At 39.8% G+C, this 23883-nt stretch overlaps 1 protein-coding gene across 6 annotated transcripts in view; it reads right to left on the reverse strand.

The window, feature by feature from the left end:
- The window catches only part of ULK4 (unc-51 like kinase 4), a 401679-nt gene that overhangs the window by 175178 nt on the left and 202618 nt on the right, over window positions 1–23883 (reverse strand). For 5 of the 6 annotated variants that reach the window (XM_034760991.1, XM_034760990.1, XM_034760993.1 and 2 more), the window contains one exon: window positions 19402–19450. In XM_034760991.1, the coding sequence (XP_034616882.1) occupies window positions 19402–19450 (49 nt within the window). Of the gene's footprint in view, window positions 1–19400; window positions 19451–23883 lie in introns of those variants that run through there. The other variant, XR_004644496.1, reaches the window with a different exon arrangement.

Below are 23883 nucleotides of genomic sequence, written 5' to 3' on the forward strand. Positions count from 1 at the left end.
TTAAGAGCCGAGCTGCCCGAGCACTACCGGCTTCGGGCAGCCCCCATACCTCCGGACCCTGCGCCGCCGGAGCCCAGGAGGGGAAGCTCCCGGCCGGCGGCTGGGGTCCAGAGGCAAGGGGGCTGCCTGAAGCCCATAGCGCTCGGGCAGCTCGGCTCTTAAGCAGAGCCAAAGAGTCGGGGAGGAGCAGAGCAGCTGCGGGAGGGGAAGTGCCCGGCCTGCATTTTCCTGGACATGTTCAGCTTTTTGGCAATTCCCCCCGGACGGGGGGTTGATTGCCGAAAAGCCGGACATGTCCGGGAAAAACCGGACGTATGGTAACCCTATTCCTACTGCTCTCTGTTCCCCTCTTTCCCGGAGAGCAACAGCCAAAGGGAAAGTTTCTTTCCCCACTTTAAAAAGTTCTAGCCTTTCCATTGGCTCTTTTGGTCAGGTGCCCACTTCCCCCCCCTTTACCTGGGGGACTTTTTAACTCTCTACAGGTAAAGCAAATAGAGAACAGCCACCAAGAGGGATTGGTTAGATAGCTAACTGGCTGGCTGGATGTCCATCAAAGGGAGCTAATCCCCACTTTATTTATCACTGCTATACTGATCAAGATAGAACAAACTTCTATTGCCCATAGAACAGGAAATCCAATATAGTAGATCCTTCTATGTGCTGCAAAATTATTAAGCATAACACCCTTTTAAAGTAAAAAATAAAAATAAAAATGTTCTACTAATCACCAACTATTTTAGAAACAAAACCTATAAAGAAGCCTATTCTCCTCTGAATCCAATTTATTGGCTGGTCCCACAGAGCTTTGAATAAGCTTCTGAAACTATGATTTCTTAACCATTTAACTTGTTTCCAAATATAAAGATGAAAATAGGCGACAAATTTTATATTAGGTACAAAGCTGTAAATTAACACTTCCTCTGTGGTTACAGTACTTAACTGTACTATTTATTTATATCTATAAACATATTTATTGGAAAAAAGCACCTCTCTCTTGCTCTAGATGCTCCTTGAAAACACTTAAATACACAACCATGAAATGGGCCTAACCCTCACAATCAACCATTGAGTAAGATCTATCAAAATCACCAATAAAAACCCAGAAACAATTAAAAATATATTTAAAATATTTTTAGTCATCAACAAAACACATTACAGCATAAAATAGCACTGTTTTTCAAAGGCATTCACCAATTTTACACTCAGTGAGTATAAACTCTGCCTACATTCTAATCTTGGATTTAGCTCAAATAAAATAGTCATATGGTTGTTAAAAGGAAGCAAAATAGAAGCCTCAACTTAGCTGGAAGTCACTTTAGGGCAATAAAAAAAAAAAGCCCCTTTCTTTCAATGGACAGAGAAATAAAATGATAAATGGACAAGGGACCTAAAGAGATGAGTGTGCAAGGCCCAAAAGTGATTACGTAATATATTTCAAAGGACAACTTGTCAAGATAACAAATGCTTTATTTTTACAAGTAAGTCTAGAACAAAACTATACCATAATATTGTACAAACAGTGACTGTTCACTTGTGACTAGCATAGAAACCTTATCAAAATAAGAACAAAAGAGCACTGTTCTTGTATTGCTTATTTTCCATGAAGGAAAGTAAAATGAATTATAATCGGAGAGATCAAAGACGTACGCATAGTTTTCAATAGCACTGAGCTGAGATTGGCAATAAAATCAGAAAACTGGCTTTTGTGTCAGCAGTACTCAGTCACCATTTCTGCAAAACATGTACCTATGCACCTGGCTGCTTATTCATGATCTCATCCATCTGTATGTTACTGATAAACATTTTAAAGACTCTTATTATCTATAAAATCTACTCTTCGTTGGGCAAGGTCTGAAAGAGCCCAGAGGAAGTGTACATATGAATAGAGGTTTTTAATAAATAAATGAAGAGTTTGCTAAAGTCCCTCAGTAGTCCTTTATTTCTATAAAGAAAATTAGTTATGTAATGTAATGTAACAACCACAATACAAGTCCTTAATGATGGAAAACAATTTCTTCAGGCTGCAAATACCTGAATCCACTTGCTATACAAGAACACTATAAAATCTATAAGAAACATAGTGGAATAAATTCTGTCCTCATAAATGTTTATATGGGGTGCCATTTGATGTCAGGAGGTAGCTTCACACACATCTTTGGGGGAAGGGGAAGGATTGACATACAACATGAAAAATAATCTTAATCATATATTACTCTTATCAAGCCTATCAATTTCATCTTAGTGATTGCTAAAAGTTCAATGGTTATTAATTTAACTGTTTCAGGATTACATTAGTGAGAAGACAGAAAAGAACTGAATTATGAAATCGTATACTTAGCATGAGAAGTGGTTGTTGCATGCTTCTCAGTGAAGTGAAAGGCATAACATTGCTGTCTTTAAGTCATTATGGTATGTCACTACCAGGGTCTAGCACACACCTCATAAATATTACGTCACTTGTTCAATTCATATGCTCTTTTCTGGAAACTAAGTTTTCTTGATGACAGTAAACATGACTTCATGGGGAGTCCAGCATAGCAGTTACAATAATATTTAGGGCCAAATCTTTTTCTTATTGAAGTTAGAGGCAAAACTCCCACAATGACCAGGACCGTTGCTGACATTTTTTATTAGCTTTCTAAGATGATCTGTCACAGAAAAACATTTCATATTATCCAATAAGACTTGGGGAGAAATCATGACCCCAGAGAGTTTTGCCATTGACTACAATGGGGCTAGGATTTTGACCCCCTGATTTTTTAGCACATTGGATGATAGAAACTGAAGGACTGAGTTAGGTAGATTATTATTGTCATTTCATGAAATAAAATTTTGTGTTTGCAAGTGAATACTAAGAACACTGTGAAAAACAACTGAGAGCTCTGGACCCAATTATTGGATTAATAATTCATTCAACGCTGACCATGTTTTTCATATGTGCAGATATATAAACCTCTCCCCCAAGGGTCTCTCACAAGGGGATGTAATTTGTTAATTAAAATCATGATTTTAAAATTAAGATATATTTTTATCTTTTTTCCATTTAATTTTTCCAACTTTGACAGACCCCTCTCCTCTACAAACATCTGAATAAAGATACTGCCTATTTCTTTGTCTTCTGCACTTTGTAATTTCCCTCAACCACCAAAACAATGCTCTACCTTCTGTCTGAAGCAGAATATGAAATATCTCTAAAACCAGTGTTAACTCAGCTCCATAAATGGACCAATAGAAAATAAGATTGTTGGTATCCTCTCTCAGAGATCAAGTTTGGACCCTTACACACTGTATAAAATCTATTACTGTTTGGAAGCAGTATGGTACTCATCTCCATAGTATAAGAGCACCTCAAATTATTAATGAATTAAGCCTCAAACCCCCTATAAGTTGGTATCCCCATTTTATAAATAGGAAAAATGTGTTACAGAGAGATTAAGTGTCAGAGTCAAGGTCACACAAGAAGTCTGTGGAAAAACCATCAACAAACTCCTGATGCTTTTGACTAACCGTCCCACACATTACTCACAAAACCATTCTTCTTCTCTAATTTTAAGATAGCTCCCAAATGCAGCCATTCCACAATATCTGCAATGTACTGCTGGATCACAATTAAATTAACTTTCTTAAAATACTACTGAATCTCTCAACAAGTGGAAAATATCACATATAAAGCTGTTCAAACAAAAGTCAATTCCCTGTTTTTAAAACATGGGTTGCATTAGTTGTTCTTATACTAGTTTTTAGACGCTGATGCTAAGGCTTGGTCTACACTACCCCCCTAATTCGAACTAAGGTACGCAACTTCAGCTACGTGAATAACGTAGCTGAAGTTCGAAGTACCTTAGTTCGAATTAGTTCGAACTTACCTTGGTCCACACGCGGCAGGCAGGCTCCCCCGTCGACTCCGCGGTACTCCTCTCGGCGAGCTGGAGTACCGCAGTCGACGGCGAGCACTTCCGGGTTCGACTTATCACGTCCAGACTAGACGCGATAAGTCGAACCCAGAAGTTCGATTTCCAGCCGTCGAACTACCGGGTAAGTGTAGCCAAGGCCTAAGTTAAGGAACAATCACTAATTTTCTAGTGAGAAGCTTTAGTGCTTATGTCATTGGCGTATTCTATATGTGCATCTGCCAGTGCAATAGAGTGGCAGCAGAACGTTATGTTTCCTTCTGAACACAGAAGATCTACTACTTCAAATATCAATCCTGGAACATCTACAGCTCACTGTATGGACCAAGGACAAGCACCTTCCTCTCTGCAAACACCCATAGCTGTCCTGAGTGGCAGATACCTGGTGGCCTCAAGAGATACACAGTCAGCCTGGGAGGCTTGGGGAGGGAGATGAATTTTTAAGTCTTATCTCTTGCATTAACTTCCTATTAGGATCCACCAGCCACAGTCTCCCATTTCTGCTGGTCCCCTATTGGCTCCTGGGGAAAAAAGAGGAAATAACTGCAACTCACCAGTCCTGTTTTCCAAACCCTTCCCTCAAGAGAATAGCAGATTGCCTGCCCCAAGGCTAAGGGGAGTGGAAGAACTGATGAGACTCTGTTCCGTTTTTTAATCTTCTCACCAATACTTTTCTTTTTATACATCACTTTTGCAAAGGAGACACAAAAGGGAATATAGAGGGGAAATCTAATGAAAATCTTATATGTCTGTACACTAAAGCAAGAAGTATGGGGAACAAACAGGAAGAACTAGAAATACTAGTGAATAATCATAATTACAATGTAGCTGACAACACAGACTTCGTAGGATAATTCATGACTGGAATATTGGTGAAGGATATATCTTGTTCAGGAAGGAGAGGCAGGGACAAAAAAAGAGAAGGTGTTGCCTTGTATATCAAAGATGTATATACTTGCTCTGAGGTTGAGATAGAAGTTGCAGGCTGACCTGTTGAAAATCTCTGGGTAAGAATAAAAGGGGTAAAAAACAAGGATGGTGTCATTGGAGAGGTCTACTATAGACCACCTAAAAGGAAGAAGAGGTGGATGAGGCTTTTTAAAAACAACAAAATCATCCAGGACTTGATAGTGACAGGGGACTTCAACTACCCAAACATCTGTTGGGAAAATAATGCAGCAGGGTACAGATTATCCAATAAATTTTTGGAATACATTCGAGACAACTTTTTATTACAGGAGGTGGAGAAAGGGGAGAAGCAGTTCTAGATTTGATTCTGACAAATAGGGAAGAACTGGTTGGGAATTTGAAGGTGGAAGGCAGCTTGGGTGAAAATGATCATGAAATGATAAGAGTTCAAGTTTCGAACGAATGGTATGAGGAAAAATAACAGAAAAAAAGACAATGGATTTCAAGAAAGCAGATTTCAGCTAACTCAGAGAATTGGTAGGTTAAAATCTCACGGGAAGCAAGTCTCATGGGGAAAAAAAAAGAGTTCAGGAGAGACGGCAGTTTTTTAAAGAGACATTATTAGGGCAAAGAGCAAACTATACCAATGTGCAGGAAAGACAGGAATATGGTAAGAGACCACCCTGGCTTAACTAGTAGATCTTCAATGACCTGAAACTGAAAAAAGAGTCATACAAAAAGTGGAGGTCAAATTATGAAGGATGAGTATAAAAAACCAACACAAGCATGTAAAGACAAAATTAACAAGGCCAAGGTACAAAATGAGACCAAACTAGCTAGGGACATAAGGGTAACAAGAAAACATTTTACAAATACATTAGAAGCAAGAGGATGACCAAAGACAGGCTAGGCCCATTAGACAAAGAGAAGGGAAAAACAACAACAGAAAACACAGCAATTGCTGACGTGTTAACTGCCTTTTTTGTTTCAGTTTTCACCAAAATGGTAGACAGTGATCAGATGACTATCATAGTGAACATCAATGTAAATGGGATAGGATCCGAGGCTAAAATAAGTCCAGAACAAGTTAAGAATTACTTAGACAAGTCAGATGTCTTCAAGTCGGCAAGGCCTGACCAAATACATCCTAGAATACTTAAGGAACTGGCTGAACAGATCTCTGAACCATTAGTGAAGATCTTTGAGAACTCATGGAGGACGGCACTGATCTCAGAGGATTGTAAAAAGGCAAATATATTGCCTAAACTGCTCATCTATAAAAAGGGGAATAAGGACAATCGAGGGAATTATAGACCAGACAGGTTATCTTCAGTGCTCAGAAAGATAATGGAGCAAATAATCAAATGATCAATTTGTAAGCACATAGACAAAAATAAGGTGTTAACTAACAGTCAATTTGGATTTGTCCAGAACAAATCATGTCAAACCAACCTAATATTCTTTTTGGACAGGGTAACCAGCTTTGTGGATGGAGGAAAGTAGTCATGATATATCTTGACTTTCGTAAGGCTTTTGATACTGTCTCACATGACCTTCTCATAAGCAACTAGAAAAATAAAGCTTACAGAAATGAACCTACTATAAAGTAGGTGCACAACTGGTTGGAAAAGTGTACTCAAAGAGTAGTTATCAATGGTTCACAATCAATCTGGAAAGGTATATTGAATGGGGCTCTGCAGGGATCTGTCCTGGGTCCGTTTCTATTCAATATCTTCACAAATTATTTGAATAATTGCATAGAGAGTACATTTATAAAGTCTGTGGATGACACAAAAATGGAAAGGGTTGCAAGCACTTTGGAGGACAGGATTAGAATTCAAAATGATCTTGACAAATTGGAGACAAGATCTAAAATATTCAATAAAATAAAATCTAAAATTCAATAAGGACAAATGCAAAGTTTTACAACTTAGGAAGAAATAATCAACTCCATAAATACAAAATAGGAAATGACTGTATAGGAAGGAGCACTGCAGAAAAGGATCTCAGGGTTATAGTGGATCACAAACTAACTAAGAATCAACAATGTAACACTGTTGGAAAAAAAAAAAAAAAGTGAGCATCATTCTGGGATACTTTGGCTGGAGTGTTGTAAGCATAGGGTGACCAGATGTCCTGTTTTTAAAGGGACAGTCCCTTTTTTGGGGACTTTTTCTTATATAGGTGCCTATTACCCCCCACCTTCTGTCCCATTTTTTCACAGTTGCTATCTGGTCACCCTATGTAAGCAAGACACGAGAAGTAATTCTTCTGCTCCACTGAGCACTGATAAGGCCTCAAATGGAGAACAAGAAGAAGTTAGACAAACACCTGTCAAGGATGATCTAAATAATACTTAATCCTGCCTCAGTGCAGTCCTACATTTCTGTGATTCAATGAGGCTTAACAGAAAAAAAAAAAAAAGACATGCTATCTGACCAAATGTGAACAGGATGCTTCCTCAATCTGCTTCAAACACAAGTTGTGGCAGCTCCGAACTTACCCACTTCCTGTAGTTTGGTACAGTTTACAAAAGGAATGCAAAATGAACCAAAATCCAGCCCCAGCCTTCTTCCCAAACTTGGCTACTCGCAGAGTTCTGCTCTGAAGTCTTACTTACATGAGAAAGTGTTCTTTGGTATAACCCAAAGTGTGAATTTAAAACAATATAGTTATACTGATATAATTAGAGCCCTGTGCAGATACAAAATTTGAATTCGCATCTGATCCGCAAACATGGTCCGGAGATGCATATATCTGCAGATTTGCATGACTCTAGGTATAACTGCGTGTGTGGACACTTATTCTGGTACAAGAGTTGCTTCTTTTTGGGTTTGGCTTATGCTGTTTGGGATGGGGTTTAAGCTAACCAAATAAAGCCACTCATCTATACTGTAATAAGACTCTTCATATGATGGGGAATACCAGTATAACTATATTGATATAATGGGTAAAACTTTCCCACATAACTCATATCCTAAACTCTTCAAAGAACTGCTCCTACCTCCTTTATATCCAGACAGGGTAATAAACCACCTACAACAGAAAGTGAGTAAAACATATTTAACTTATTCCAGGAGGATCATCACCTGCCAAAAGGGTAAGGTTTTCAAGCAAAGAGGGATAGCTCTTTGAGCATTGGCCTGCTAAACCGAGGATTGTGAGTTCAATCCTTGAGGGGGCCATTTAGGGATCTGGGGCAAAAATCTCTCTGGGGATTGGTCCTGCTATGAGCAGGGGGTTGGACTAGATGACCTGAGGTCCCTTCCAACCCTGATATACTATGATTCTATGATACAGGCAGTTCATAGTCAATTAAAATATATAGTCAAAGAGTAGTCCTTGTTAAGATGAGCATCAATGATTAAGCCAGGTAAGGAAATAAAAATGCTATAGTAACTCACTCACCTTAATGGTTTTACATATTATATTTTAAATACTGTTATTTATAAACTAAAGTTGGTGGCTAAAATTAGGTCTTGATTCTGTAAAGGGATCTGCAAGCATATACTAGACTATATTCCCACGTGTAGTCCCAGTGACTTCAAAAGGGCTCTTCTCAAGGATCCCTTTGAAGGATCAGGATCCAAAACTGGTTTTGTAACCTGACCCTCCCATTTTAAAAAGTGAAGTGATTGAATATAATCATACTTGGTAGGATCTGAAACAACATCTTTTGAAGTCTTTCTGCTGTATGTGTTCCATTAATTTTAGGATTAAACTATGCTTAAGTCTTCCAAGGATTTAATTAGTTTAATTTTTTAATATGTAACCAAAGAATAACTCCACCAAAACAAATATGAAAATTTAAAAGCTCAAACTCAGAGACAGAATTATAAATTAAAACTAAAAAGGTATACATGTGACTATGAATAGAAATGTGTTCAACAATTGCTTTAATGCATTAATTTCTCATCTGCTTTCTAATGATTGTTTTTGAGAAATTCTACAAAATTAAGAAGAATTCCTGATGAAAATCTGGAGTCTTTTTGAAAGTTATACATAGTTGATAGATTAAAAATTTAGACTAAAACATCTATCTAAATCAGTATTCAGAGATAGCTTTAATCATTTGGATATCAAAAGTAAACTACAAATATCAGACAAGCTTTGAATTATATCAACTAATTTTGGGATTCTCTTAGTACATATTGAGAATAGTATGCAAAATAATTTTAGATAAATTAAGACAAATGAGATTGCCGAGTTTAGACATTATGCTATAGTTGCCTGTACTAGACGACATTGTATTTGTAAATGACAGTTTGGCCAGTTAACTTTTTCAGTCTCATTAGAAAAACATTTTTGTTATAAGAACATGCATAAAGTTCAACTACACCACCGTACATTTTACGTGAGCACTGATGTATAAAATATAGAACTGTATAAAAACTGTTTTACAGCACAAGTTGAAGTCTGTGAGGCTAGCAGTGTTAAAACTTATACTTCAGTTTTTAATAGGGTAACACCACAATTGATTGACTGGCTTTAAAAAGAGAATAGCGCTGAACTCCTAATCACCAGCATCATTAGTTTTAGTATTGAAATTTATCTACAGAAAAACCCAAATTCTCCAGATTTTATAGGATTTCTTTTATATGCAATGGTTTGGATTCAGATAGCCTAAAATTAAGACCACATAACACATTTGTGACCTGTAAAGTTTTTATTAACAATCTTTTATTCTGATTGATTTTTCTCCCTCAATGGATGTAATAAGAGCTACTCAAGAAAGGACGGTGGACTAGAAAACATACATGATGACTCTATTGATAGTTACCTTAGCAAAATGTTGGCAGTAGTTCTAAAATGGAAATGTTAATATACATTTTAGATATGTGGCGGTAAAACGTATTTCCAATACCATTATTTAAGCCTTCTAACAGTATTCTGCTAATGTGTACAAAGTACACTTTATTCACATAATATACTGATCTTGAATTTCAGATAGTAGGTCACATTCATTACTTTCATATGGTATAAAGGTAAGATAGTATGGACATGGAAGGGGAAGGATGTAGCAGAAAATGCTACCAACAGAAGGGTGTAAGATGGTACGATGACGACAGGGGAGATGTGCTTTATCTTATTCCCTCCATTTGGTTTCTTTTCCCATTAGAAGACTGTCTATCCCCCCTCAGAATTTGTTATACCGACTTACATACTCACTAACTTTACATCACCATTTACATCCCCATCCCTATTAAGTTTCAAATCTTGGTGCTCACACACATTTGTGCATTTACAATTTGCGTTTTTTTTTTAAAAACCAACCCAAACCAATTATTTATTGTAGTTTTCTATATATTTTATTAATGGAACAAAATCCTGCATTTTTCTGGGTATACTATTATCATCAATATACTTTTGTGTACAATATACAACCGAGAGGATTTCTTTCGTAACCATTTTTCTTTTAAAATTTTTTGGGGAGAATTTAGCACTCATAAAAGACACTGGATTAGAAGCTCTTGAAACTATAGTCATCATCTAAATCTCCAAAACACAGGAATAGCAAGGGCTGCTGCAGTGCGAGCTTCCCCTCCAAAAAGCCTAATGAATGTTCCTCAACTCTAATTTGGAAAAGAAACGGTTGCTTACTGTAATCGTGGTTCTTCGAGATGTGATGAGGATGTGTTTTCCACTTAAATGTGTGTGCACCCACCTACCTGGAGCTGGAGAATTGTGTCTAGTAGTACCCAGAAGAGAGAGCGCTCATGCTTCGTGCTCATAGCTCCCCACCCCTGGCTACCTGAGGCAGTGCTTCCTCGACCCCCCTCAAGTTTCTTCACACTGAATGCCGAAAGACTAGATTCCAATGCAGCGGGGACAGAGGGTGGGTCATGGAATAGGTCCAATATTGACACGTCACTGAGGAACGCTATTGATGTAGGTTGAACTCTCGTAGAATGAGCTTGCACCCACTGAGGAGACATAGTCTAAGTTATTTCATATGCAGTCTTAATACAGGATGTTTAGAGATCATCTGTGAAGAGACTGATTGGGACGATTGTGATTCTTCATGAGGAAGTCAGGATGGAGAAGAAAAGCTATGGGAAACTGAATCCACAGCACAAGAAGGTCAGAAAACCAATACGGCCTTGGACAGGCTGGGACAATGAGGATGAACTTGGCCTGACCCGATTTCAGCTTGAGAATGACCTGTGGAATGATTGGGATCAGAGGAAAAATGTACAGAAGAGCTAGCTGCCAGCTGAGATGGAAGGGAGCCCAGACTGCGACCCTCTAGAGAGCAGAACAGAAGGCATTTTCTGTTGTCCCTTGTAGCAAACAGGTTGATTGTCTGAATGCTCCAAGCTGCAGAGATGACCTGCAGGACACTTGTCTTAAGGGACCACTCGTGACTCATAGAATAATTTCTGCTGATGTCCATGAGATGATTCAGTGTGCTGGGCAACTGAATGGCTCTTGGAGTGATACACTCCTCAATGCAGAACTGCCACAACCTGACTGCCTCTTGGCAGAGCACCCTGGAGTACATGCCACTTTTCCTGTCACATAATATATCGTGGTGGTATTGTACATAAGTATGGACAATACTGAGCCCAAATATGATTCAGGAAGGTGTGACAGGCATTGCTGATGGCCCAAAGTTCCAGGTCATTGATCTTCAGTGAGGCCTCCTGCGCTGACCACAGACCTTGAACTTCCAGCGACACCAGATGTGTTCCCCAGCCCATCAGGGAGGCATTGCTGACAACAGACCTGATTGGTAGGGGCTGGACATACCACTGCAGCCTGGTATGTTGACGCAGTAGATACAGTTGTTACTAGATACAGTCAGTACTGGCATCTCCTTCGTTGGTTCCAGACTCAACAGATGCCTGAAGGCCGGAACTGGAGTCAACAGTACGGGGTTTCTGCCCTTCTCCTTGGTACTAGGGAAGGGTCAGAAGTACCAGTGCCATTCCATGTTCCAGAACTGGTCTTATGCTGGTCTGCGCTTTTCCTGGGGGAGGCAGAGGAGTTGCCTCTTGACCTGGAGCAGTCCTGATTGGTATTATGAGAGCTCTTCCTCAGTGCCAACAACAGAGAATGGCTCCTCTGTCTCTTTGGAGAGGTACCTGCCCTGGAATGAGAGGCAGCAGTACTCTGAGCCAGAGGGCGATCTTTGACCCGAGGAGAGCCTCAGTATTATGTCAGGCCACATTGACTGTTCAAGCAGGTGCTGCTTGAGGCGAAGGTCCTGCGTCACCAGAGTCTGCTGACCTAAGTTACATCAACTTACAGCCACTGCAGTAATTAAACTGATTTTGCATGCCCACACTATGATCCTTGTGTCAATGTTGCATGTCCTCATTAGAAGTGCTTGAATCGATTTAACTGTCAGTGTGGAGCATTGTGGGACAGCTTCTCAAAGGCAGCAGTCAATGTAAGCAATGCAATGTCTACATTGACACTGCATCTACCTAACTACATCGACTTAAATGCTACACCTCTCACGGAGGTGGAGTTATTAAGCCAGTGAAGTGGATGAGTTACATTGGTGGGAGCTGCATTTTAGCATAGACGTTTACAGAGTTAGGTTGATGTAAGGAACTTACATCGACCTAACTCTGTAGTGTAACTAACTAGCTATATATAATAAACTAGGCTAAGTCTAAGGCCTGGTCATAGCGCTTAAGTTGATACAGTTAGGTCAATGCAGTTTCAGTGTAGACACTGTGTTGCTTACATCAATTGTTGCTGCCTTTCAGAAACCATCCTACAATGCCCCGTGCTGGCAATTAAATCAGTACAAATGCTTCAGGTGAGGATGCGCACAGCCAACACAAGGAGCATAGTGTGGCTGTGTAAAACCACTTCAATTACTGCAATGGCTGTACATCAACATAACTTAGGTTGACTTAATTTTATAGCGTAAACTTGCCCTAAATGTGAGGTTGTGAGACTACAACCACATAGAGCTCCAACTCCAGCCACAGGTGGTGAGAAGGAAATGTTGGGGGGGGGGCAGGGGACTGGGCAAGGCTGCCTCATATAATGAGGGGAGGAGCCACAGCCACGAGGTGCAAGCGCTGCCCATTTATGAGTACTGCTAGGCAAAAGCCTCTGGTTCTGGCACATGCACACCTGAGTGGCATACACATCTAGAACCATGTTTATAATTTGTTCTGGCTAACACTTCATAAGTGATAGTGCAGAAACAACCTCATATTTATTCCATTCTCAGTACTTCTTTTGGAAAAGTACCTGTACTCCAACTCCTCTGGAAGAACCCTAGGCTCTTCTTCCAGCAAGTGCATCTCCAACCTTGTCTTTCTCCTTGGACATTCAATTCTTCAGACCCTGGTTTTCTTACTAAAGCTACTTAATGCTGTAATATTTTCGTTTTATTAAAAAAAAACAATAACCGTATTTCTGTTTTTTGTCAGTTTCTCTAAAGTATTCAGAGAAGGCATTTGCAATTCTGGAATGTATGCATACATTCTTCTAGTTTTAATACTTATCAAAGAAAAAATCAGAAAATTTATAACCCACAGATTTTGTTTTCTATTAAGTTTAATCAAAACCAATAATCAAACACAGCAGCCTTCTGAAAATACATCCAGTCTATATATTTTCTCTGATTATTTTTGACAATACTCAAGTTCAGTGAAGTGGCATGGTGCCTGAATTTTTTCCAGTCATCCAAACTTTAGGTATAAAATGTATGGAGGACTGCATTGCTCAGGTGATCAGTAATGGGAGTTTGCTCTGTCTAGGCCTCCAGTAAAAATCTAATCCAGGATTAGTAGGGAATGAAAGTTTCTGTGCAACCGTTGCTTAGCCTGTATGAAAGGAATTGGTAGTCTGTCCAGTTTGATTGGATATGTACTCATGACAACACAGTTATGCTCACAGCTATTGTCAATTTAGTGCAAATTGCCAGCTTTTGTGGCAGTTTTAGCACAGAGGCCAAGGGCTGAGTGAACATACAGAATTAACTACCCTCACTCTCATAAAAGTTGTCCAGTGCCCAAGGACTCTTTCTTTGCTTACTGCACCCAAATGGTGAAGGTAAAGAAAGGAGAGGCTCCAACCACAGAGGAGCTGTTGCCACCCTGGTATGCCTTACAAAAGCGCTCTGGCACGGGCTGCATCAAAGCATTCCTGCCCGCATCTTAGTGTGAAGACAGGTCCATGCTGGCCCCCCACTGATTCTCTGGAGGCTGAGAAGACAGTATTGTACCAAGGCCGTCGAAGAGGCAGCTGGCTACAGAAGAGGCATGACAACATCACTTCAGACATGGGGAAGACTGGTGCAACAATCCAGGCACTTTTCCCCCTGCCAACCTATTTTGGGAATAAACCATTCCTACAGAGCAGAAAATTCCATGTCCTGATGGATGGACATAGAGAAGGAGTGGAAAGTTTGGGGCAAGCTATTCCTGAGAAGGGGCAATCTTGGAAATACTATAGGAAAAATTATCTGAGCCAAAATTCTAGCAGCTGAGCAGTCCATTCATCCGTGTGGACAAACCCATTAGTCCCAGACACAGGGAGATACAAGCAGAAGTAAATGGAGTAGTACAGTACCAAACACTGTGATTGGTTAAGTCTCATTTTTATAGTACAATGTATTGCAAGCTCTGCAAAGCAAAGTGCAGATTCTGACTCTGGAAGTTTATTGATTTAGCAGAAAAATCATACTCTGAAACCACACAACAGGAAAAAAGGTCTTATGCTGAAAACTAGGACACTGCTCAGGGTGCAAACAAGCTCTCTCTCCTCTTTTGTTCTTCCCCTCAAAGTTACAGTTTCTTAGAGTAACATGGTTTAGGCTTGGAACGAGGAGACTGGGGTTCTATTTCCAATTATCTCACTGGCTCTCCATGTCACACTATACAAGTCAGTTAACAACTCTAGATGTCAATTTACCCATCTGTAAAATGGGTAAAATAATATCTAGTTTTCAGGGAATGGTGAGACCTAGTGAATGTTAATACAGAATTGTAAGATCTTTAGATGAAAGGCAATATGTAAATTATTATTGTTATGCTCTTATCTGTTGCCAAACAACTAGGAATCAATTATCCAACCTCAACTCCTTTCCCACCCAGACTGACCAGTCTGTACGTAGTCACATGCACACAACAAACGAAACAGTTTAAAAGTCTTAGAATCTTTCTTGCTCTTCCATAACTGACAGGTAATTTTCCAAGATCAGCTAAGGATAGCTGTTTATTACAAGCATTAGTTTCTTCCTTTCGCATCAAAAAGAGGTCAGAGAGAACAATCATTATCATAAATTGCTCCCTCTATCTGTCCTCCCAGCTTCATAAAGATCAAGTTTACTACAATTGCATGTGAGTCTCAAAATCTTCTCTGGTTGACTAGATTTGGTCTGATAGGGAAGTAAATGCTCCATTTAAAAATCTAGGGAATTTCTGAGCCTGGTCCACTGGAAGAGGGGGGAGGATTGCCATATATGGGTATAACCCAAGTAACTCAATACCAACTGGCAAGGGAGTGCAGGGGGATTACAGGGATTTCTTGGGTCTGACATGTAAATTCTAGTTCACCAAAGAATGTTATGTGAAGTCTCAAATGAAAGCCAGTGTCACACTGGTCATCTATATTATTGTGAAATGTCTGTCTCTCTCTCTCACACACACACACAAAATATGTTTTTAAAGTCTGTACTGGTCACCAGGTACTGTCACCAGCAAGGAGGATGAGGGCAGGGGAGAGAGATCTCTATCTGGGGGTATACATCAAAGTTTTGCTCCACTATGGGAGGCTAAGATGACATCCTGGCAACTTTCACTGGAGATGTAAAAGGACAGAGATTTTGCTTCTGGAAAAAAGGGCCTCAACCAGACTTGGTTGAAAGTGCCTAGAAAGCATTTTATGATTTTGTTTTATATTAACTGTTCACTTCCAATATCCTTATTCAAGAAATAGTGAGTCTCTATTCTTTGACAATAAATATTTTTCTGTGAAAACAAGAATAAGTTTAAGTGCTGTGATGTTAAGCATAACGATGACCCTGAGTTAAGTCTTACAAGCTGGCATGTCCAGTTCCTTTGGGAACAGCAGTCCTGGTAATTCTGTGAGTGGTCAGGGAATAAGGGGCTGGACACCACAGGGAATACCCAGAGAATCTGGGTGTTAGCATTGCCTATCACATCTGTACAGACACAGAAACGCCTCCGGAGGCCTGGAAGATAGTGCTTGTGCTGCCAGAGGCTGTTTTCAGGGAGCTGATTTACAGCAGGCACAGACAAGACTGATTCACACTCAGGGTAGGTAGTGGTGAGGTGCCTCACAATCATGGGTAGCTTTGAGGAGCATCCCAATGGAAACATAGGCAACTACAAAACCTCTCTTAGGAAAACACAGCATGCTGAAAAAGGAAAAAAATTCCCCTTAAAATTGTGATTAATTCCCACACCCGAGCAGTATTAGATACCTATGACATTTTCACGGACCAACAGTCATACAGCCAATTTTCAGCTAGTTAAGGTTCTCTTTATTCTCTAGAGAGTATTTTGAGACCATATTAGATCAACTTGTGAAATGAAAACTAAATTACTGACTGACTTCAATTTCTCCCATTTCTACACAATGGACCTCAGACATCACAGGTTACTGTCTCAGATAAAGGTTATCTTTTGAAACAAAAGAATCATTAAATCTTTTCTCCTAAATCTGAGACAGATTTCTACAATTAACTCTACTGAGATTGTAGCTATGGATCTTTTATATACAGTATGTATGTCCTTCTAACAATTTATTTGGTTGGCAATCAGCAAAATGCCAGAGTTTGGAGAGTTAAACTTCAAGTATTAGTCTGTTGTGTGCCTTCCTATGAAACATCTGATTAATGTATTTTACCATGTCTTTCTTCAGTTACTATTTATAAGTAGGACTTAAACCAGGTCAGTACTAACCATGTTGTGTAATCTTTGTTTTTATTGTGTATATCTGCCACAAGAATTGCTTCTCAAAGGTTTATGTATACATGAATGTATATAAAATGTCATGACAGCAATATTCGGAATGCTACTGGAAAAATCTGTCACCAATGAACAGTTTTTGGGTTGTTTTTGTTGGGTTTTTTTAATAAAAAAGGGTTTATCTGGGTTATTTGGTATTAAAGTGATTTATAATAATAGGCAGTGAAATAAATCATTGCAATGAAAAAGAGAAGATGAAAATGCTTAAACCTAAGCAGGGAAAAATCAAAGTTGATTCAAAACCACATTAATGAATAACTTCTACCCTGAGTAAGATTAAATTTCAAGGAAGTTACAATAAAAAGTACACAATGGGCTTGACCTCCATAAATCACACATATTTTGTATTCATCAAGAGCACACTAACACAACATAACATTTCCCTAATATGAGTTTGTGAATAAAACACAAATAAAAAGGGAATGTGAGAGAGCTGGAAATGGTCAGTGATATACTGATATGGGTATCAATATTTTAACAAGCAGCTCCAAATTCACTCTCTTTAGCCTGTGAGGAACCTTACATTTATGACTGCACAGTGTGCGTGTGTGGGGAGGGAAGGAAAATGTGGAGTCTGCCTATGGTTTTTTTGGAAATGTTTTGAAGCCTTTCGTTTGGTACAATCTGAGCCATCGTAGAAGGCCAACCATTTGCTCTTAGGAGCATTATTACCAGCCTGATCTAGCAGAGATGTTCTATTAGTATTGAAGAGGGGATTGAATTGTACTAGAAGCAAGGAAATCAACGCAACATTCCCCTTTCAGATGGGCGTGCAGAAGTTTAAGGAGGTGCTGCTGGAAGCCACCGCCATTGCATCAGTGAAGCTGATGACAATTAAATGAAGAATACTAATCTTTAAATAGATTAGCCTCTGAGCATGGGATTAACAAGTGAAATTCTTCCATTATTGGGATAATTGCCGCTTCCTCTGAAGAGTCTGGTAGTGACAACTGTTAAAACAGAATATTGGACTTGCCTGACCACTATTGTGATCTCGCCAATAGTCATAGTTCCTGTGTTCTTCTTAGCCCCTGTGTAGTTTCCAATTGCACCATTGGAAGAACTACAGCAGATGAATTGTCACTTACATAACATTTCAGACAAGAGAAAAATGGACCTTTGAACAATTTCTGCAACATACAAGATGTAAACATACTTATCATATCAAATACACAAGCCTTTTAACCTCTTTTTATATTGTACTCTTTTTTTTATTGTGTTTGATTTCCTACATATCCTTTTTGCAATACCTCAAGCAGTAACACAGTACCCAGCTGCAAGTGCATGTCTGTGGATTGTTTTAGAAATAGTCCTTCTATACTCCAGTAACATGAGCTATCTACCAGTTGTGACAGACCCAGACCAGTGGGGTACAGGAGTCTGGTAGAGGGCAAATATGCTGGTGACTGGATGAGTAGTTTTCTGTTCCCTGAGTGACCAGAGCAGGGGCTGCACTAGAGTAATCAGGAACCTGCTAGAACCAGCTAAGGCAGGCAGGCTAATTAGGACACCTGGAGCCAATTAAGAAGAAGCTGCTAGAATCAATTAAGGCAGGCTAATCAGGGCACCTGGGTTTTAAAAGGAGCTCACTTCATTTTGTGTTGCTAGTGTGAGGAGCTAGGAGCAAGAGATGCAAGGAGCTGAGAGTGTGTGCTGCTGGAGGACTGAGGAGCACAAGTGTTATCAGACACCAGGAGGAAGGTCCTGTGGTGAGAATAAGGAAGGTGTTTGGAGGAGGCCATGGGGAAGTAGCCCAGGGAGTTGTAGCGGTCATGCAGCTGTTACAGGAGGCACTATAGACAGCTGCAGTCCACAGGGCCCTGGGCTGGAACCTGGAGTAGAGAGTTGGCCCAGGTTCCCCCCAAACCTCCCAATTGACCTTGACTGTGGGTTCTTCCAAAGGGGAAGGTCTCTGGGCTGTTCCCCAACCCACATGGTGAATCTCTGAGGCAAGAAAATCTGCCAACAAGCGTAGGACCCACCAAGATAGAGGAGGAACTTTGTCACACAGTGTTTTATGATCTTTTGAACAAAACTACATTTGGGGGATGGAAATCAATGTTCTCAACTTAGCCTGTGATTACCCAAAATATGCTCCTGGACTTTTAGTACCAAAAGAAGAGGAGCTAAAGGCAGGTATCTGGAGTTGTCAGGAATAGCATTATCAGCATAAGCAGAGTATGTGAAGGCAGTTTTCTGAAACTATACAATGAAACCAAACTGATGCTGTCTAGTAGTAATGGAGATTATTTCTTTGTTGATGGATAGCAAGTATGCAATACAGTAGTCATTAAAACTCAAAGCTAAGATCTGAAGAAGGGAATTCCTTTGGCTCATAAAAGGAAATCTTTGCTATGGTAAATAGCTGATGACATTACACATACAAGTCTGTATGTTAAGTATATGCTAGAGTTTTCTATGCTGATAGATATCATGAAGCTGAACAACCTGAGGAGACTCATACATATTATATATATATATATATATATATATAGGCATGCATATATAAGTGAAATATTTATTAACAGAATTTTTTAACCGTTTTTTAATTTTAATCATTGTATGCTACACAAATTTGCTTAAAGCTGTTTAAAATTAAATAGAAAATGTGTTCTTACCAAAATAACTTGGAAAAGTACTGGAACAAGATTACTTTCTTCAACAAGGCTGTAAAAAATAACATTTTTATTTATATTAATGATCTGTTATTTAACACAATGAACTTACACAGGGAGCAGTGCAGCACAAGTCTTTGATGCTAAAATCTGTGACCTAGAACCTCATTCTTTGACTAACTTTTCATATAAATGAATTCCACTCCAGCTATTAAATAGAAACAGCAATGTAATTCTTCAGTGGAAATTACTCCTTGGGTTGGCCTTACTGATGTGAGGCAAATGAGTGGAACAGTAAGAAAATTAATATTTTTTTAAATGGCAGAAATTAATTAAAATTCAGAAACAGTATCAAACAGGCAATGTAGATGGTAAAATAATTTGAACTAATAGACCACAAAGCATACAGTGAATTTATAAGTATGCTGTGTGGTAATTTTGTATGTATGCCCATATCTTCTCTACTCTCAAATAATAATGTCCAATGAATTTGCAGCATCTTCTTTTTAAAAAAAAGTGTTGAACTGCTCAACCAGCATATTCTAAACATGTTCTCCATAAAAATCAGATACAGATCATATATTATAAGAGGGGAATATTCAGAAAAAGGACAACAGCAACAACTATTAAAATTTATACAGCATTTTTTCATCCTACAACTGCAAAGTGTTTTATGTGTATTAATAAATTAACCTTCACAACATGCTTGTGAAATAACCATCGGTTCAATTTGCTTCCTTTTAAGTTAACTCTCATTGATTTGAGTGGGAACAGGAACTGGTCTCTTATTTCCAAATGGCTAAAATCTAACTTGCTTTAAAAGTGTTCTACTCTGTTTTAATATATTAATCTTAATAGCTTACCTCATACAAAAATCAAACTAAGTTAAAAGAAAATTAAGACCACCAAGTCAAACACTAAGAAGTTCAAAAATGCCAATATTAAAATTGTTTTTACCACCTTAATTTGACCCCCTTGTATCTCTACATTATGTGATCATAATGTTAAAACTATATCATACTATTTTTTCCAAAGGGTCCCTGCCTCATTCAGTGCACGGGATTGATGGTGCTCACTGGTCGAGAAGCTATTGGCTATTTCATTTTATCCACATCACTCAATGTGCTACACCATGGCTTAGTCACCACACATCATCCAAACCATGCCACTGAATAAAGAATTATTCATTTTCTCATGGGCTTTCACTTGGGTGCTTTCATCATTTATGTTTTTGAAGCACTAAGAGATAATGACTATCTTCCCAACATCCCCATGAGATTAGGTGGTATTGTTATCCCCATTGTACAGATGAGGAGCTGAAGCATTGAGAGATCAAGGCCAAAATTGTCCAAAGTGTCCACTAATTTTGGTTGCCGAACTGGAGATGCCTAAAATCTACTTTTTCAGAGTATTTAGTATAGTAATATTATGCAGACAAGCCACTAACAAGGGGTGATACACAGACTTTGCTAGGGGATTTCATAGCTACTATTTGCTAGACCATAGAGTAATGGTGAGACACTCAAATCTTGAGGTCAACTCCAGATTTTGGAATGGAGTTTGCTTTATTAATGTAAACGCTTCAGTCCTTGTCCTCCACCAACCTAACCCTTTCTAACCAGTACTCATGTTCCACGAGCTTGTCCTTTTCTGTCCCTGCTCCCCCACAATCTGACTCTGTCCCTTTCAACATCTACCCATACCCAACCTGCTCTACCCAGTTCCACACCCTTACGTTTCAGGGAGGCTGCTCTTCCTTCTCTTTTATGCTATCTAGGTGCCAGCAGGGAGACCATTTTGATCATAGGAGAGTGTCTCCCTGATGCCAGTTCTTATGCCCAGTAGCACAATAGCAGCCAGAAACAGCAATTACACAAAGTCCAGCTCGGCTCCTGCAGCCCTTGGATTGAGCATGCTCTGTGTAGATGGCATCTTTTGTGAATTTATCTGCCAGCCACTAGCAGGCCTCTACTGAGCTACTGCAAACTACAATTTTCAAAGCAATATAACTTGGCCAAATGTGGGTGGATTTTCATAGGCCAAATAGAATACACCAGTTACTCTACCAAATTTTAAGTCCCTACTCTAAAGCAAGGTGGTGCTAGACCTTCTCAATGAAATGGGTGTAAGATTTTTTTTAACATTGGAAATGCACTGTATTTTTCCCAGCCTCATCTTCAAAAACAATGGAACCATTTTGCTGAAACTTTATCCAAAACAATTCAGTCTGAGGCAGAGAGACAGCATAGAAAGGAAATAGACAACCTTTACTATAGGTTTTGCTGTCAGTTAACACCCATAATTAACAAAGAAACAATTTATTAAAAAATACAACCCACTCTCTATTTTTTGTGTAGCAAACAAAAAATCCGGTCTTAAACAGAACCATGTTAACATGTGCTCTATTAGAAACAGAGGGAAACAAAATTTGCTAAATAGGAAAGACAAATAACAGTAAAGAAAAATTTCATTTTAATGTGCCCAGAGAATACCACTAAAAAAGTAGTGTGATAGTTGTTTTTATGGTGCTGTTTAGTACAAAATGATTCTGTTATTTAAAAAAATAAACTCAGGGAATTTATTGCTTGCGAATGGTGCTAGACCAGTGGTTCTCAACCTATTTACCATTGTAAATTTACCAATGTGTTATGTGCGCCGCATCCAATACTACCTCTCTGGCCCTGAGAATGTCACATGGCCCGCAGTTCTGTGCTGATTGGGCCACAGGTTGAGAACCACTATGAGGGAGGGGTAAGAGGACCCTTCATTCGCTGTAAGAGGAGGTTACTTACTTGTGACTGGAGGTTCTTCAAGATGTGTGGTCCCTATCTGTATTCCTTTGACTCATGGTTTTGTCCCGGGTGATAAACGGCGGGGCGGACCAACGGCCTCTCCAGTTCTTTCTCCACCACGAATCAACAGATCCACAGCAGAGGGGAAGGAGGGTGGGAATTAGAATACAAATAGAGACCACACATCTCAAAAACCCTCCTCCTTTTCTTTGAGTGATGGTCTCTATTGTATTCCACTGAGGGTGATTAACAAGCAATACTTAAGTCGGAGGAGGGTGAGAGGATGAAGACGGAAGGGTTAATGGAGCTGCACCAAAGGAGGCCTCCACAGCCAAGTTCTGCACCAAGGATATAATGTGTAGCAAAGGTGTGTACTCGTGCCGCTCTATGTATATCCCAGAGTGGTAGGTTGTGGAGGGAGACCAGGATTGAAACCTGGTCTCTCGTGGAATGAGCCTGAAGCATGCCAGATACTTGGTAGCAGAGTGGAATGTACGCTGAAATCCACTTGGAGATTCTCTGTTGAGACCCTCTGACCTTTCACTCTTTCAGTTGTAGCAACAAACAGTCTGGGGGATTTTCTGATTGGCCTTTTCCTCTGCAGGTAACATATATCGAGGGAGTGGAGTAGTCATTCCTCTTCTGAGGCATGTGGCTTCAGGAACAAAACAGTTAAGTGAATGGATTGATTAACGTGAAAATGGGAGAGGGCCTTTGGCAGAAATTTGGGATACAGGTGCAGGGAGACTTTATCTGTATGGAATGTTGCAAAAGGAGGGTCTGCCATCATGGCCCCAAGTTCACTGACCCTTCTTGGTGAAGTGATAACAAGGAAGGGGACTTTCATGGCATGAAGGGACATAGAGCACGATGACAATGGTTTGAAGGGTGGTTTAGTTAGTGTGGATATAACAAGGTTGAGGTCAAACTGGGTAGCTCTGAGTTTTATGGGTTGGAAGGTTCTGATGAGACCTTTCCAAAATCTAGAAGTCAACAGGTGTGTAAAGACAGTATCCTTCACGGGGGAGTGGAAGGTGCTAACTGCCGCTAGGCAGACCTTGAGAGAGTTGAAGATAAGACTGGATGCTTTCAAAAACAGGAGATAGTCCAGGAGGAGGGGAATCCCCACCATTTCTGGGGAAAATCCCTTTTTATTGGAGCCAGCAGGCAAAATGTTTCCACTTGGCCCAGTAACAATGCCTAGTGGATTCTTTCTTGCTGCTAAAGAGGATGTTTTGCACTTCTGATGAACATGCCCTTTCTAGAGAAGATGCCCATCCAAATACCACATTCTGAGGTGAAGCGCCTGTGGTTTGGGATGTCTGATCTTGCCATTGTGCTGAATCAGTAGATCTGGGAAGGTAGGGATGGGGATGGGAGGACAGGGTGACATACGAAGGAGGCTGGGAAACCAGCACTGTCTGGGCCACCAGGGGGGTGATTAGGCTGATTGTTACTCAGTCTCATCTGATCTTGTGGAGTACCCGTGGTAGGAGCAGGAGACAACGGAAGACATAATTGAAATGGTCCGGCCAGGGGAGAATGAGGGCATCCTCCTGGGAGTGATGTTCCAGCCCCCCACTGGAACAATATGCATTGCATTTTCTGTTCACTGGGGATGCAAAGAGGTCTCTGATCAGAGTTCCCCATTTGTTGAAGATGTCATATAATACAGTGTTGTGGAGTTCCCACT

Source organism: Trachemys scripta, chromosome 2 (assembly GCF_013100865.1).
Source record: "Trachemys scripta elegans isolate TJP31775 chromosome 2, CAS_Tse_1.0, whole genome shotgun sequence".
NCBI classification, from domain to species: Eukaryota; Metazoa; Chordata; order Testudines; family Emydidae; genus Trachemys; species Trachemys scripta.